This window comes from Pseudorca crassidens, chromosome 14 (assembly GCF_039906515.1).
Source record: "Pseudorca crassidens isolate mPseCra1 chromosome 14, mPseCra1.hap1, whole genome shotgun sequence".
Classification (NCBI taxonomy): Eukaryota; Metazoa; Chordata; class Mammalia; order Artiodactyla; family Delphinidae; genus Pseudorca; species Pseudorca crassidens.
The window spans coordinates 29,696,493-29,711,164 of record NC_090309.1 but is presented as its reverse complement, the minus strand read 5'-3'; the positions used below and the strand labels follow the sequence as shown (position 1 = coordinate 29,711,164).

The 14,672-nt window shown below is 34.8% G+C and overlaps 1 protein-coding gene across 5 annotated transcripts in view; it reads right to left on the bottom strand.

The window, feature by feature from the left end:
- The window catches only part of EXOC6B (exocyst complex component 6B), a 712,186-nt gene that overhangs the window by 427,578 nt on the left and 269,936 nt on the right, over nucleotides 1–14,672 (bottom strand). For all 5 annotated transcript variants that reach the window (XM_067704728.1, XM_067704730.1, XM_067704732.1 and 2 more), the window contains one exon: nucleotides 9,016–9,192. In XM_067704728.1, coding sequence (XP_067560829.1) covers nucleotides 9,016–9,192 — 177 coding nt within the window. The remainder of the gene's footprint in view (nucleotides 1–9,015; nucleotides 9,193–14,672) is intronic.

Below are 14,672 nucleotides of genomic sequence, written 5' to 3'. Positions count from 1 at the left end.
GTTTCACCTAATAACATATAGACAAACACAGAGAGCCAGGCAAAATGAGGAGACAAAGGAACATATTCCAAACCAAAAAGTAAGAAAGATGCCCAGAAAAAGACCTTAATGAAATGGAGATAAACAATCAACCTGATTAACAGTTTAAAGTAATGGTTATAAACATACTCACCAAACTCAGGAGAGGAATGAATGAACACTGTGATATCCTTAACAAAAAGATAGAAAATATATGAAAGTACCAAACAGCAGTTATAACTCAACTGAAATATACACTTGAGGGGTTCAACAGCAGATTGGATGAAGAAGAATGAATCAATGAGCTGGAAGAAAAGCATGGAAATCACCTAGAAAAAGCAGCAAAAAGAAAAAAAAATTTTTTAAGTGAATATACCTAAGGGACCTCTGAGACAGCATCAAGCAGAAAAACATTCACATTATAGAAGCCCCAGAAGGCAAAAAGAAGAGAAAGGGTCAGAAAAATTATTTGAAAAAGTAATAGCTGAAAACTTCCCTAATCTGGGGAAGGAAACAGACATCCAGGTCCAAAAGAGTTCCAAGTAAGGCAAAACCAAAGAGAACCACACCAAGACACATTATAATTAAAATGGTAAAAGTAAGGACTAAGAGAGAATCTTAACAGCAATGAGAGAAAAGCAACTTATTACATAGAAAGAAAACCTCATAAGGCTTTCAGCAGATTTCTCAGAAGAAACTTTGCAGGCCATAAGTGAATGGCATGACATATTCAAATTACTGAAAGGAAAAATTTTCCAACCAATAATTCTCTACCCAGCAACGTTATCACTCAGAATTAAAGGAGAGATAAAGAGTTTTCCAAATAAGCAAAAGCTAAAGAAGTTTATCACCACTAAACTGGACTTATAAGAAATGTTACAGGGAATTCCCTAAGTTGAAAAAAAAATGGCACTAATTAATAAGGAGAAAACATAAGAAAATTCACATCTCACAGGAAAAGGTAAATAAGAAGGTAGCAGATCAATCACTTATAATGATACCATGAAGTTTAAAAGACAAAAGAAATAAAATTAGCTAAAAATACAATAATTTGCTAAGGGAACATAAAATAAAAAGATGTTAAATGTGACATCAAAAACATAAAATGTAGTGGGATAGTAAAAAATGTAGAATTGTGGAATGTGCTCAAAGTTAAGTTGCTATCAACTTAAAATAGACTGTTATATACATGGGATGACACATGTGAACCTGATATACATGGGATGATACATGTGAACCTGATAACTACAAAGAAAAAACTTAGAGTAAATACACAAATGAAAATGAGAAAGGAATCTAAACAAAGCACTAAAGAAAATCAACAAACCACAAGGGAAGAGAGAAAAAGAAACAGAGAAACTATAAAAATAGCTAGAAAACAAATCACAGAATGGCAATAAGTACATACCTATCAATAATTACTTTAAACATAAATGGACTAAATTCTCCAAACAAAAGACAGAGTGGCTGAATAGATTAAAAAATAAAAAACAAGACCCGTCTACATGCTGCCTATAAAAGACTCACTTCATAAGTAAGGACATAAACAGACTGGATGTAAAAGGATGGAAAAACACATTCCATGCAAATGGAAATGAAAAGAAAGCTGGTATAGCTATACTCATATGAGACAAAATGGCCTCTAAAACAAAGACTGTAATAAAAAACAAAAAGAAGCACTACATAACAATAAGGGGGTTCATACAGCAAGAAGATATAACGTTTATAAATATGTGCGAGGCAAATGTGATAACCACTACACTACAGAAACAACACTTAAAATATGTATGCACCCAACACAGGAGTACCAAGATATATAAAGCAAATATTAACGAACTTAAAGAGAAAATTAATAGCAATACAATAATAGTAGGGGACACTGACACCCCACTTATAGCAATAGATACACCATCCAGACAGAAAACCAGTAAGAAAACATCAGCCTTAAATGACATATTAGATCCGATGGAATTAACAGATTTATACAGAGTACTCCATCTAAAAGAAGCAGAATACACATTCTTCTCAAGTGCACATGGAACACTCTCCAGGATAAATCACTTGTTAGGCCAAAAATCAAGTCTCAATAAATTTAAGACGACCAAAATTATATGAAGCATCTTTTCTGGCCACAAAGCTATGAAAATAGAAATCAATTACAAGAGGAAAACTGAAAAAAAAAAAAACCCACAAAAATGTGGAAATTAAACAACATGCTACTAAACAACCAGTGGGTCACTGACGAAATCAAAAGTAAAATCAAAAAATACGTAGAGACAAGTGAAAACAGAAATATTACATACTAAAATCTGTGGGGTGCAGCAAATGTAGTTCTTAGAAGGAAGTCAACAGCAACACAGGACTACTTCAAGAAACAAGAGAAATCTAACTTTACACTTTAAGGAACTAAAAAAAGAAGAACAAACAAAGCCCAAAGTTAGTAGAAGGAAGAAAATAATAAGATCAGTGCAGAAATAAATGAAATAGAGACTAAAAAGACAATAGAAAAGATCAATGAAACTAAGAGATGGTTCTTTAACAAGATAAACAAAATTGACAAGCTTTTAGACTAAGCAAGAAAAAAAGTGAGAGGGCTCAAATAAAATCGAAAATGAAAGAGAAGTTAAAACTGATACCACAAAAATACAAAGGATGATAAGAGAATACTATGAACAATAATATGCCAACAAATGGGACAACCTAGAAGAAACAGATAAATTCCTAAAAACATACAGTCTACCAAGATTAAATCATGAGAAAACAGAAATGTTAAATTGACTGATTACTAGTAAGGAGATTGAATCAGTAATCAAAAACCTCCCAGCAAACAAAAGGCTTAGACCTGATGGCTTCACTGGTGAATCATCCCAAATATTCAAAAAAGATTTAATACCTATCCTTCTCAAACTCCTCCAAAAAAAATGAATAGGAGGGAATGCTTCCATACACTTTTTAGGAGGCCAGCATTACCCTGATTCCAAAACTAGACAAGGGCAACACCAAAAAGAAAACTACAGGCCAATATCTCTTATGGACATAGAGGTAAAAACCTCAACAACATATTAGCAAACTGAATTCAACAATACATTAAAAGGATTATACACCACAATCAAGTGGGCTTTACTCCAGGGATCAAGGATAGTTCAACATCCACAAATCAATTGATGTGATATACCACATTAACAAAATGAAGGATAAAAATCATATGACTATCTCAGTAAATGCAGAAAAAGCTTTTAAAATTCAAGAGTCATTTATGATAAAAACTCTCAAAGTGGGTATAGAGGGAATATACTTCAACATAATAAAGGTGATATATGACAAACCCACAGCTAACACCACAGTCAACAGTGAAAAGCTGAAAGCTTTCCCTCTAAGATCAGAAATAAAACAAGGATGCCCACTCTCACCACTTATACTCAAAAAAGTATTCAAAGCCATAGCCACAGCAATTAGGCAAGGAAAAGAAATAAAAGGCATCCAAATTAGAAAAAAAAAGAAGTAAGACTGTTACTGTTTGCAGATGACATGATACTATATATAGAAACCCCTAAAGACTCCACCAAAAAAACATTAGAACTAATCAATGAATTCAGCAAAGCTCCAGGATACAAAATCAATATGCAGAAATCTATGACATTTCTTGTACAATAGTATTGAAATATCAGAAAGAGAAATTAAGAAAACAATCCAATTTACAATTACATCAAAAAAAATAAAATACCTAGGAATAAATTTAACCAAGGAGGTAAAAGGCCTATACACTGAAAACTCTAAGACTGATGAAAGAAATTAAAGAAGACACAAATAAGTGAAAAAACATTCCAAGCTCATGGATTAGAAGAGTTAATATTGTTAAAATGTTCATGATACCCAAAACAATCTACAGATTCAATGCAATCCCTATCAAAATTCCAGTGGAATATTTTACAGAACTAGAACAAATAATTCTAAAATTTGTATGGAACCATAGAAGATCCCAAATAGCCCAAACAACCTTGAAAAACAACAAAGCCAGAGATACCATGATCCTAATTTCAAACTATACTACACAGATATAGTAATCAAAACAGAATGGTACTGGCCCAAAAGCAGACACACAGATCAATGGAGCATAATTAAGAGCCCAGAAAAAAATCCACACATATGTGGACAATTAATTTATGATGAAGGAGCAAAGAACATACTATGGAGAAAGGACAGTCTCTTCAATAAGTGGTATTGGGAAAATTGGACAGCTACAGACAAAAGAATGAAACTGAACCATTATCTTATACCATAAACAAAAATTAGCTCAAAATGGTTTAAAGACTTGAATATAAGACCTGAAACCATAAAACTCCTGGAAGAAAACATAGGTGGTAATCTCACTGACTTCTGTTTAGTGATGTTTTTTGGATCTGACTCCAAAGGCAAGGGAAACAAAAGCAAAAATAAACAAATGGGACCATATCAAACTAAAAAGCTTCTGCACAGCAAAGGAAATCATCATTAAAACAAAAAGGCAACCTACTGAATGGGAGAAGATATTTGCAAATCGTATATCCAATAAGGGGTTAATATCTAAACTACACAGAGAACTCATACAGCTCAACAACAAAAAAACAAACAGCCCTATTAAAAAATGGGGAAATGATCTGAATAGACAATTTACTAAAGAAGACATACAGATGGCCAAAAATCACATAAAAAGATGTTCAAGATCACTAATTACTAGAGAAATGCAAATGAAAACCATAATAACAGGTGTAACCACCTCACACCTATTAGAATGGCTTCAACAAAAAGTTAAGAAATAACAAGTGTTGGAGAGGATATGGAGAAAAGGGAACCCTCACATACTGTTGGTGGGATTGTAAATTGGTGTAGCCACTATGGAAAACAGTACAGAGATTCCTCAAAAAGTTAAGAATAGAACTACCACATTATCCAGCTATTCCACTTCTGGGTATATATACAAAGAATATGAAAACACTAATTCAAAAAGACATACGGGGCTTCTCTGGTGGTGCAGTGGTTGAGAGTCTGCCTGCCAATGCAGGGGACATGGGTTCGAGCCCTGGTCTGGGCAGGTCCCACATGCCGCGGAGCAACTAGGCCCGTGAGCCACACTACGAGCCTGCACGTCTGGAGCTTGTGCTCCGCAACAAGAGAGGCTGCGACAGTGCCCGTGTACCACGATGAAGAGTGGACCCCACTCACTGCAACTAGAGAAAGCCCTCGCATAGAAACGAAGACCCAACACAGACAAAAATAAATAAATAAAAAATACAATTTGCTAAAAAAAAAAAAAAAAAAAAAGTAGAGGGATTAAAAAAAAAAAGATATATGCACCATGTTCACTGGAACGTTATTTATAATAGCCAAGACAGGGAAAAAAACTAAGTGTCCATCAATGGATGAATGGATAAAAAAGATGTGGCATATAGGTGTAGATAAAGGTATAGATACAGATCTAGAGATACAGATATACCCGCAATGATACTATGCAGCTATATAAAAAGAATGAAATCTTGCCATCTGGGATGATATGGATGGAACTGAGGGTATTATGCTAAGTGAAATAAGTCAGAAGTAAAAAGACAAATACTGTATGATTTCATTCATATGTGGAATCTAAAACAAAACAAAACAAATAAATAAAACAAAAACAAACAGTTACAGGGAACAGATTGGTGGTTAACAGAAGGGAAGGGGGCTGGGGGATGCAAGGCATTAAGGGGGTCAATTGTATGGTGACAGATGTGACCATTTGGTGCGTGATCACTTTGTAGTATATACAGATCTCAAATTATAATGTTGTACACTTGAAACTTATATAATTTTTTTTTAATTCCCCAAATCACACATATTTCCACTGAAAACCAATTGAATTAAGTTGTTGATGAAAAACGGTCAAATATCAGTAGTTTATATAGTTCAACTGTAATATAAGACAAGTTAAAAAAAAACTTACCTTAACTAAGGCGACCCTTTCATTAGTTTAGACAAAAATAAAATACAAATAGGAAGAGAATTTACAGGGGAGCAGTTTTCCTGCAACACTTCTCAGCAATCAAGAGACTGACTCTGTCAGTCAGCTCAACATGTAGTCAGTTTTTTATCCAAGATGACAATTCACTTCTATGACTTCATCTTCAGTTCCCCAGGCTATTAAGTTTTTCCCATCTCTGGCACAAACTTTATTTCAGTTTAAAAATATATTAACTATCTGTTTACTATGTGCAAAGCTATTTTCTAGGTGTTTGGTTTTCCTTACCCATCTCATTCTATGGTCTACTATTAAGTATTATCAAACTAAAAACATACTAAACAATGTACAAATGTCACTTGGCTCAAAGAATGTATTAAGTACACTTCCATTAAAAGCACAGGAAAGGGCAAAAAGTTCTTCAGAGAATGAAAAATATACCTAAACTTAAGTATATTAAATCAGAATCATAAAATTTCATAAAAAATAATGCAGGTAATCTATTACAAGCAACAGATTTTAGAAGACAAAATATAACTTTCTCTTCAAGTACTGTATTCATTGCTGGAAAAATGTTAGGACATATTAATGAAAAAGCAATAGGACACCTAAACATTCATGAGTTTGTTTGCTTTATGTACTAAAAATGCTTCCTCGTGGTCCACTATAGCCTTGCAACTCAAAGTGTGCCCAGGGTCCAGAAGCACCATCCTTACCTGGGAGCTTGTTAAAAATGTAGATTCTCAGATTCACCCCCCAACCTGCAGAATCAGAATCTGCATTTAAAGATGATTCCAAGGTGATTCCTATGCACATTTAAGTTCAAGAAGCACTTTCTCTACAACATGGCTCTTAACTCAGGTCCTAAGGGCAACATGAGTTTCACAAATTCCCTGAAATTTCATGCAGAACTTTCTGTGAGTGAATATACATAGATTTTACTGGGTAAAAGCTCCATATTTTTTATCAAACTCTCACAGGAATATAACGATCTCCAAATAGATTAAGAACTACTAGATTCTATGGCACAGTTTAAAAGTCAAAATATTTCAAAAACTATTTACGGTACTCTCAATGAGGTCTGTTGAAGAATGACAAGAATGAAGGTCAGAACGTCACAGTGGGTCACGGAAGACCTTATCTGAAGAATTTATTCACACCATGCAAGAACTATGCCAAGAAACCAGTTTGGAGACATCTAAATAAATAATTCTCTACATGAGGTTTGAGATTAAGAATGTGCGCTTGAAGAAGATTCAAACTGAGAAGTAAATAAATATAAGGTAGGATTTTTTTTTTAAGATAGGATGCCATTAGATGACAGCAAAGTGCTGAATTCTTGTTGTAAGAGCTCAATCAGCAAATCTCTAATACAAATTCTGTTTGATTTGGGATACAGAACCATTTTAAAATGTTAACTTCCAAGTACATTCCTACAATATTTCCTTTATGAGGGATCCCAACATGTTTTACTAGTCGTACTTTCTTCATCCTCTTTGGACCTCAGAAGACAAAACAATGAAGAAATATGGCACAAAAATTAAAAAGGACTTGCCCAGGATCTTCAGTGAGCTAATGATAAACAGTAGCTCATATCCAGAAGGTTCTCACTAATATATGAGAACTGTGTACGTTTCATGCTTTCATCTTATCACATAACCATCTCTTTGGGGTGTGTATTATCCAGGGGCACAGACAATGTTTAACTTGTTTCCTTAAGCCAGAGTGCCTGATAGAATTTAATTTCCTTAATGGGCAACCAAAATGTAAGTTTAAAATGTTAACTGGATTTATCTTGATCCTGATGTTTTATTGTACTATTACTGTAATTTTTCATCTGTGATGGGTCTAATCCCTGACAATCTGATCTCTAGGGTGGATCCACATCCAACCATAGCAGTCATTCCAGGCAAGAGAGAATGCTAAAAAATATTCAGGGGATCAAGATTACCCTAAGATTACAAAGTTAGACAGTGAAAAGTTTGGGGCTGTATTTTGGCATGGAGAGGAGAGTAAGAAGGTTAGTAAGTGCACAACAAAGAACAATGATGGAGAAGAAACACTGAACCCAGTTTTATCTGGAGAAATGAAACAATGAAAAGGAGACAAATACTTAAAGATAAAACAGATTACTGAGAACAGGAGTAAATGGTTCCTTGCACATGTCAGTGAGCATTTGATAATGTAAATAATATGATCATTAATGACAATTTTTACAGTAAAATAAAATAAAATGGCAAAACCAATATCTGAATGCAGTCTGTAAGTCTGCAAAGCTCATGCACCTAACCACTATACTCACAAAAAACTGATCCAGTTTATGCAAATGATAAGTAGTTCAAAAATGTTTTAACTGGAAATCTCAAATGTCATAGTAGTTTTATTTTTAAAAACACATTAAACATATTTCCAACAACAAAGAAGGATATAAAAAAATGTACTAGTTAAGCTACTTAATCTTATTCTTTACCTGAAAGTGTCATAGAACTAAGAGGTTAGGGATATATCACAAAATTCCCAGATACCCTATAATTACTCATACATTTATTTCCTCCAGAAATGTGTTCTCAACTTTCTGGAACCTTTTTACAATTTCAATCTGAACCATTTCTCAAGCCTAAGAAATCTCTGTTTACTCCTACTGTTTAAAGTAACATCTTTTATTTGTCTGAAGTAACTTTGTTCCAGCTTCAGTGGAGATTATCTATCAATAGATCTCTTTCTCTAAGTCAGGTAAACTCTACTCTTCCCTTAATGTAGTACCCAGTCAGTATACAATCAACAAACCCTGAAACTTAAAAAAAAAAAAAATGGATGAGTATATTTAAAGTCTAAAGAATTAGAATCTAAGATATCTTAGTACATCTTCAGTTTCCTTAAATCAGGGAACATTTGTATTTAAAATGATATTTAATATCCAGAAGATAACACAGCTATGTTATATGGATAAATTCTTCATCACATCTCAAACATATCATATTGAAACGTAACAACAGGTTCACTTCCCCGGTTCAAATGTTAGTTACCTCTTCATCATCTTCCTCATCTTCAACATCCAGAATTCCTGAATCCTGTTCAGACTTGGGGCTAGTGCTTCCTATCTCTGTATCAAAAATTGTATATGCATCTTTCTTAGGTTTTCTCTTGCTACCTATTCTGGGTTGTTGCAAGATGATGTTATCCAGGTTTCTTTGTTGTTGGGCCTAGGATAGAAACACATACACGCAAATAAACAAAAAAAGAAACAAAAGAAACAGAACTTAATTAAGTATTCAAAGAACTTCTAATTTTGAACTAATTGGTATCTTAAAAAAAATACAACAAAATCCCTTAATACATAAAGTTTTAGTGCCAGAAATAAAACCAAACATATTAATGTATAGATTTTTAACCCTGGAGCTACCTATCTTTATTCGTTTCCCCAGTTTCCATAGAAAAAGAGATAATCAGTCAATATTATCATGAGACTTTTCAAATACAAACACTAAGTCATCACAAAAAAGAAATCTACTGATTTGTACCTAAGTAACCAAAAGATTAGTAAAAATGACTGAATATTTATCTCTTGAAAGATAAGTGCTATACTAGAACCACTGTGTTTGGGAGAAGAGGGACAGGAGCCTTTAAGCTTAGGGGACTCTTAGAAACACATATGTGGATACAAGAGACAAATAAATTTTAATCAGGATAATAAAATATCTTAATAGAGTAATCTGAACTAACTAATTAAACAGGATTTCATGAGCTTAGTCTGTGGAAAACAGAGTTTTAAGCATTTCTTTTTCTAAACTTTTATAGAAAAGTATAATTCCCTCAACTTAACAAAATAGACTCAAATGATGGTGTGGTTTCCATAGATCCAAAGAGGTGGAAAGTGTGACTATACAGACTCAACAAAAGAAGCTAAACCAAAGTATTAGAGCTGGAAGGGACCTTAGTCACCACTCAGGAAATAGGCTAGAAGACAAAGGATTTGTTTGAAGCTACAAGGCTAGTAAGTGATAAATCAGAAGCCCAAAGTGTGATCTCCTAAATTCCATATCAGTGATCTTCCCACTATACCAACAGTCCCTCAAAGCATGACGAAAATGTTTCCCCAAAAAAAAGAGTTCTGTGGTCAAATAAACGGGAAACACTGCAGGTTATACAAGCCTTCTTGTAGATATACGATGCACATTAACAGAATAAAAACTGGGAGAAGTCCTATTTTAAGGAAACTTCTTTAATATGGTTTAACCCAGCACATTCCAAAAGTATTTCACAGTGGAACTTTCCTTTTCAGAAGAAATAATACTAATACTTAGTATCATCAATACTTAGTATCATGAAGATACAAAGCTTAAGAAATGTGACCTCCCAGAATATACATTGCTTAATCAATATATGATATTTCTACTCAGTGACAAGTAGAAATTAGTTCAGGAGAAAAATCAGAATCTCCAAATATTCTGAATGAGATTAAGGAATTCTAGATAAATATTCAGTATAAGGTGTTAGTCCAGGTACTGGTTAAATGAGACAATTATAACAAGACAGAGAAAAACTTGAACTATGTGAGCTAGTTTCTGCCAAGAAAATGAAAAGAATCTACATTCCAGAGATTTGAATCAATGGACTAACTTGTTTCTCTGCATAGTACTTGTTGATATTTTGGTTTGACTTACATAAAATACATGGCTTCAGTAACAAAACTGAGGGAGAAGGTATCCAAGCACATTTATGTTTGTACACAAGACATACATACCCTCCAAACATTTGAGACCTCAAATTAGATAGAACACTCTACTTCTCTCAAAAGTAAGAAGTTCTCCCCCACTTACTTCCAATGCAAACCACACAAAAAGGGATCCAGGACTCTAGAAATCTAACGCTTTCATATTTAAAAAAACAAGCTCTCAACTAGAGAGTAATCACTTGTCTCTTTATCCTCTCTTTCAGTACAGCAAAACCAAAAGCTTTCATAAGTTGGTCTTATTTTATTGAATCCAAAGTTAAATATTTTTCCTTCACAATCACTAAAATACTATCAGTGTACCAAAAGCAATCAAAAGGAGCCACACTTAAGCACTATCATTTATACTTGAAATGATACAAATCTGAAAGTATCCTATGGAAGTAATTTTAGATCATCTATGATTTGTTCTTTTTAGGTGTGTCTGGTTTACCAATCAATTTGATGGAGCGCAAAGCAGTTTAGGCCAAATCAGCAAATTAAAATAGCAAACCCTATGCTAGAAATGAGAGCATGGCAAGTTTTATTCCAAGTCTCTATGAGAACCCGGGCTCTCTGTCAAAATTATCAAGGCTTCTCCAGTCTATAAATGAGCAGTCAGGGCAGATCTGCCAAGAAAGAACTGGCCAAGTTGGAAATACTAAAACAGGTAGAACAACTAAATAAATACTCAGTTATAACCCATTAGGAAGCAAAGGAAAACTACCATCTATTCAAAATGTATACTATGGGACTGGCAGGAAGTGGAGAAGAGTAAACGTAGATATAAATATGTAAATATATGCAATATATATTAAAATTAACATGTGACTCTAAAGTCCATAAAAAAATAATAATAATAAAAGCTCTTCAGAGCTCTTTTCTAACATGCTAAGCCACCTCACCAGGACCATTTATTCTGTCCCTCCAAAGACAACCTTGGAGCCAAAGAAGCAGCTACTGATTTCTGCTGCCTAGGTTGGAGTAGAGGTAAAAGGGTATCAAGCACACAAATAGGCTTAAGAAAGCATTTAGGCTTTTTTTTTTCTTGGTTGTTCATTCTCTTTGTGAATAATCTTTACACATTTACCCACCTCTTCCTCAAGATTCCTCACATGTGTTCTTCTCTGGTTTCCTAATATACAGAAATTAAGCAAGGTTTATTCCTCAGCCCCTACTCTTCTACCACTCTTTCCCCTCTCCCAAGATCCAATAGCATATCTCTAGTTTCGTATTACTACTGTGTGTTCTACCATCACTTCACTTCCAACATACCTAAAATGGAACTCATCGCCTTCTCATTAAAATTCCCATGCATATTGCAGCCAGGCTCTTCTTAAACCACATCATTCATCACACCAATTAAACATGAGGTAAACTGGGGAAAACAATTTGAACAAGTACAAATTCAAACTCCATAATCTTATCACTAAGACTCCACAATAATGGAAGCTGAACTTAATTTTCCAATGTATTATCCAATACTCTCCAACGTGAATCTTCTACTTGGATCAGAATCTACCTCATAATATACTAAAAATATTTCCACTACTGTATCTTTGCTTATGCCATTTCCCTTCTAGATGACCTCTCCCTGCCTGTATCCAACCTTTCCTCCAAAACCCAAGTAAAATTATTCTTCCTTTAGGAAGCCTCCTCTCACTGTTCTAACTCACAGTGTTTTCTCTCTGTATCCCTACTTTCAGTCAAACATGTATTGAATATCTACTTGGCACCAGATATTGCACTGAGTATACAAAGAATAAGATGGATTCTCTGACTCTTGAACCTCACATCATTCTATTGTAAGAAGTAGGTAAGCAATTGAGGGGCTGAAATTCAGTGCAAAGAGTATAAAGATAGAAATAAATACAGGTGCAGTGATTAGACAAAGGAGAAAGTAATCATATCTGCTTGTAGGGATGTAAGAGGAAGAGGCAGCAAACTGTGCTCTTAAAAGATGAATATGGGGCTTCCCTGGTGGCGCAGTGGTTGAGGGTCCGCCTGCCGATGCGGGGGGCGCGGGTTTGTGCCCCGGTTCAGGGGGGATCCCACGTGCCGCAGAGCAGCTCGGCCCGTGGGCCATGGCCGCTGGGCCTGTGCGTCTGGAGCCTGTGCTCCGCACCGGGAGAGGCCGTGGCGGTGAGAGGCCCGCGTACCGAAAAAAAAAGATGAATATGATTTTTCCAAAGGGAAGTACATAGAAAGGGTAACCATTCCAGAAGAAAGAAACCAGATGAGAAAAGACCACCACATGTGAAATAACATTATCCACACAAGGAATAAATAATTTTGTATAAGAACATAGGTTATGAAGGACTAACAAGAGATAAAGTTAAAGATGCCATACAAGGCAGTTTCAAGGTTAGCTAGTAGGCAATGGAGAAACAACAGAAGAATGTGAGCAGGGGAAGAACAGGATCAGCTTTACAATTTAGGCAAATCCCCTAGGAGCGGAGGAATGGTCAACTAGGAGAAGATAAAAAATAGAAACAGGAAAACCAATATAGATCATGAAAGGAGTCCAAATAACAATGATGAGGACTTGAATTAAGGTAGCAGCAGCTACAGAAAAAGTAGAAGCAACAGAATTTACTGATTTAAATGTAGTATATGGGAGAGGGGAAGGAAATAAAAATAACTCCAAGTATTCTGGTCTTTATGACTAGATGGTGGGATCATTCTAAACAATAGGAACCGTGGAAATAATTAGTTGAAGGTAGGATAGAGAAGATGAGTTCAATAAACCTGTCAGATATCCAAGTAAAAAATAACAGTATGGCACTTCAGTGTATAACTCTTCTCTTCTTTAGGACAGGAAACATACTTCACCATTATGAGAATCCCACAAGCTCAGATACAGTGACACATACACAGTAAATTCAGATAAATGTTTACTATATAAAGGCAAAAGATAACAAAAGAAACTTATTTAAGAATGAGATTTGGCCCAATAAAAGAGAGGGATATCTGTAAAAGACATGATTTGGATATTCTCCTACCTATTAGAAGGTGGATGGGGGGGCGGGGGTGGCAACCCATAAGAATTACCTAACCTGAACTATTCACCTAAAAATGTAGCTACTAAAACTTTTACAACTGTCATTACACATGCTATTAAATAAAGTTTTGTTGTGAATACAACTTCCAAGGGTTCCTAGCAATAAGACTCCGAGTTAAAATTCTGTGAATCAAAAGCCAAAGGCTCCTTTCTTTATCAGCCCAATACTGACCTCTAGTGGACTACAAGAATACATAAAATTGAGCTTGAAAATCAGAAACGGGTTGAAAAGGGAGAGAGGTGTAGGCTTATAGGTTCAAGACCTGATATAATTAACTACATGGACTTCAATTACAGGGTGCTATACCAGAAAAGAAAAAAAGAAGAAGAAAAAAAAAAACCTTCTTGGAGTAAGACGGGTCTTTAAATCTAAGCTCTGCAACATATTAATTCCATAACCATGGGCAGGTTCTTTTCAAACCAACATCCCATCTATTAAAAAAAAAAAAAAAGGTTAATAAAATGTACCTCAGAACTGCAACAAGGATTAAATGAGATAATACATGTAAATTATCTTGAATTAAAAGATAAGTCAAAAGAAAAAAAAAGACACTAAAAATTTAAGTTCCACCTGTCTTCCCTCTGAATATGAGATAGGAATCTTGTTTCACCGTCTATTCTGGAAGAATTGAAGATCTAGCAATACTTAGATACATAATCATTAATGGCATCTAATACTGCTTCACATTGCCATTCTATTTTGTATTTGTGCTACATGCCAAGTATTAGATATCTGTACTGCACACCTCTTGTGCTCCATTTCAGATCTTCTCAGCCTCAGCTCTTATTCCACGTAGAACATCAGCAACCTGTTCTGGGCAGCCCTGGAAGTGTCATATAGTGTAAACTGAAACCAGCTCTAGCATTTACACCACACCTCTAGCTTCCTGCCCAGAGGTTTTTCAGACATC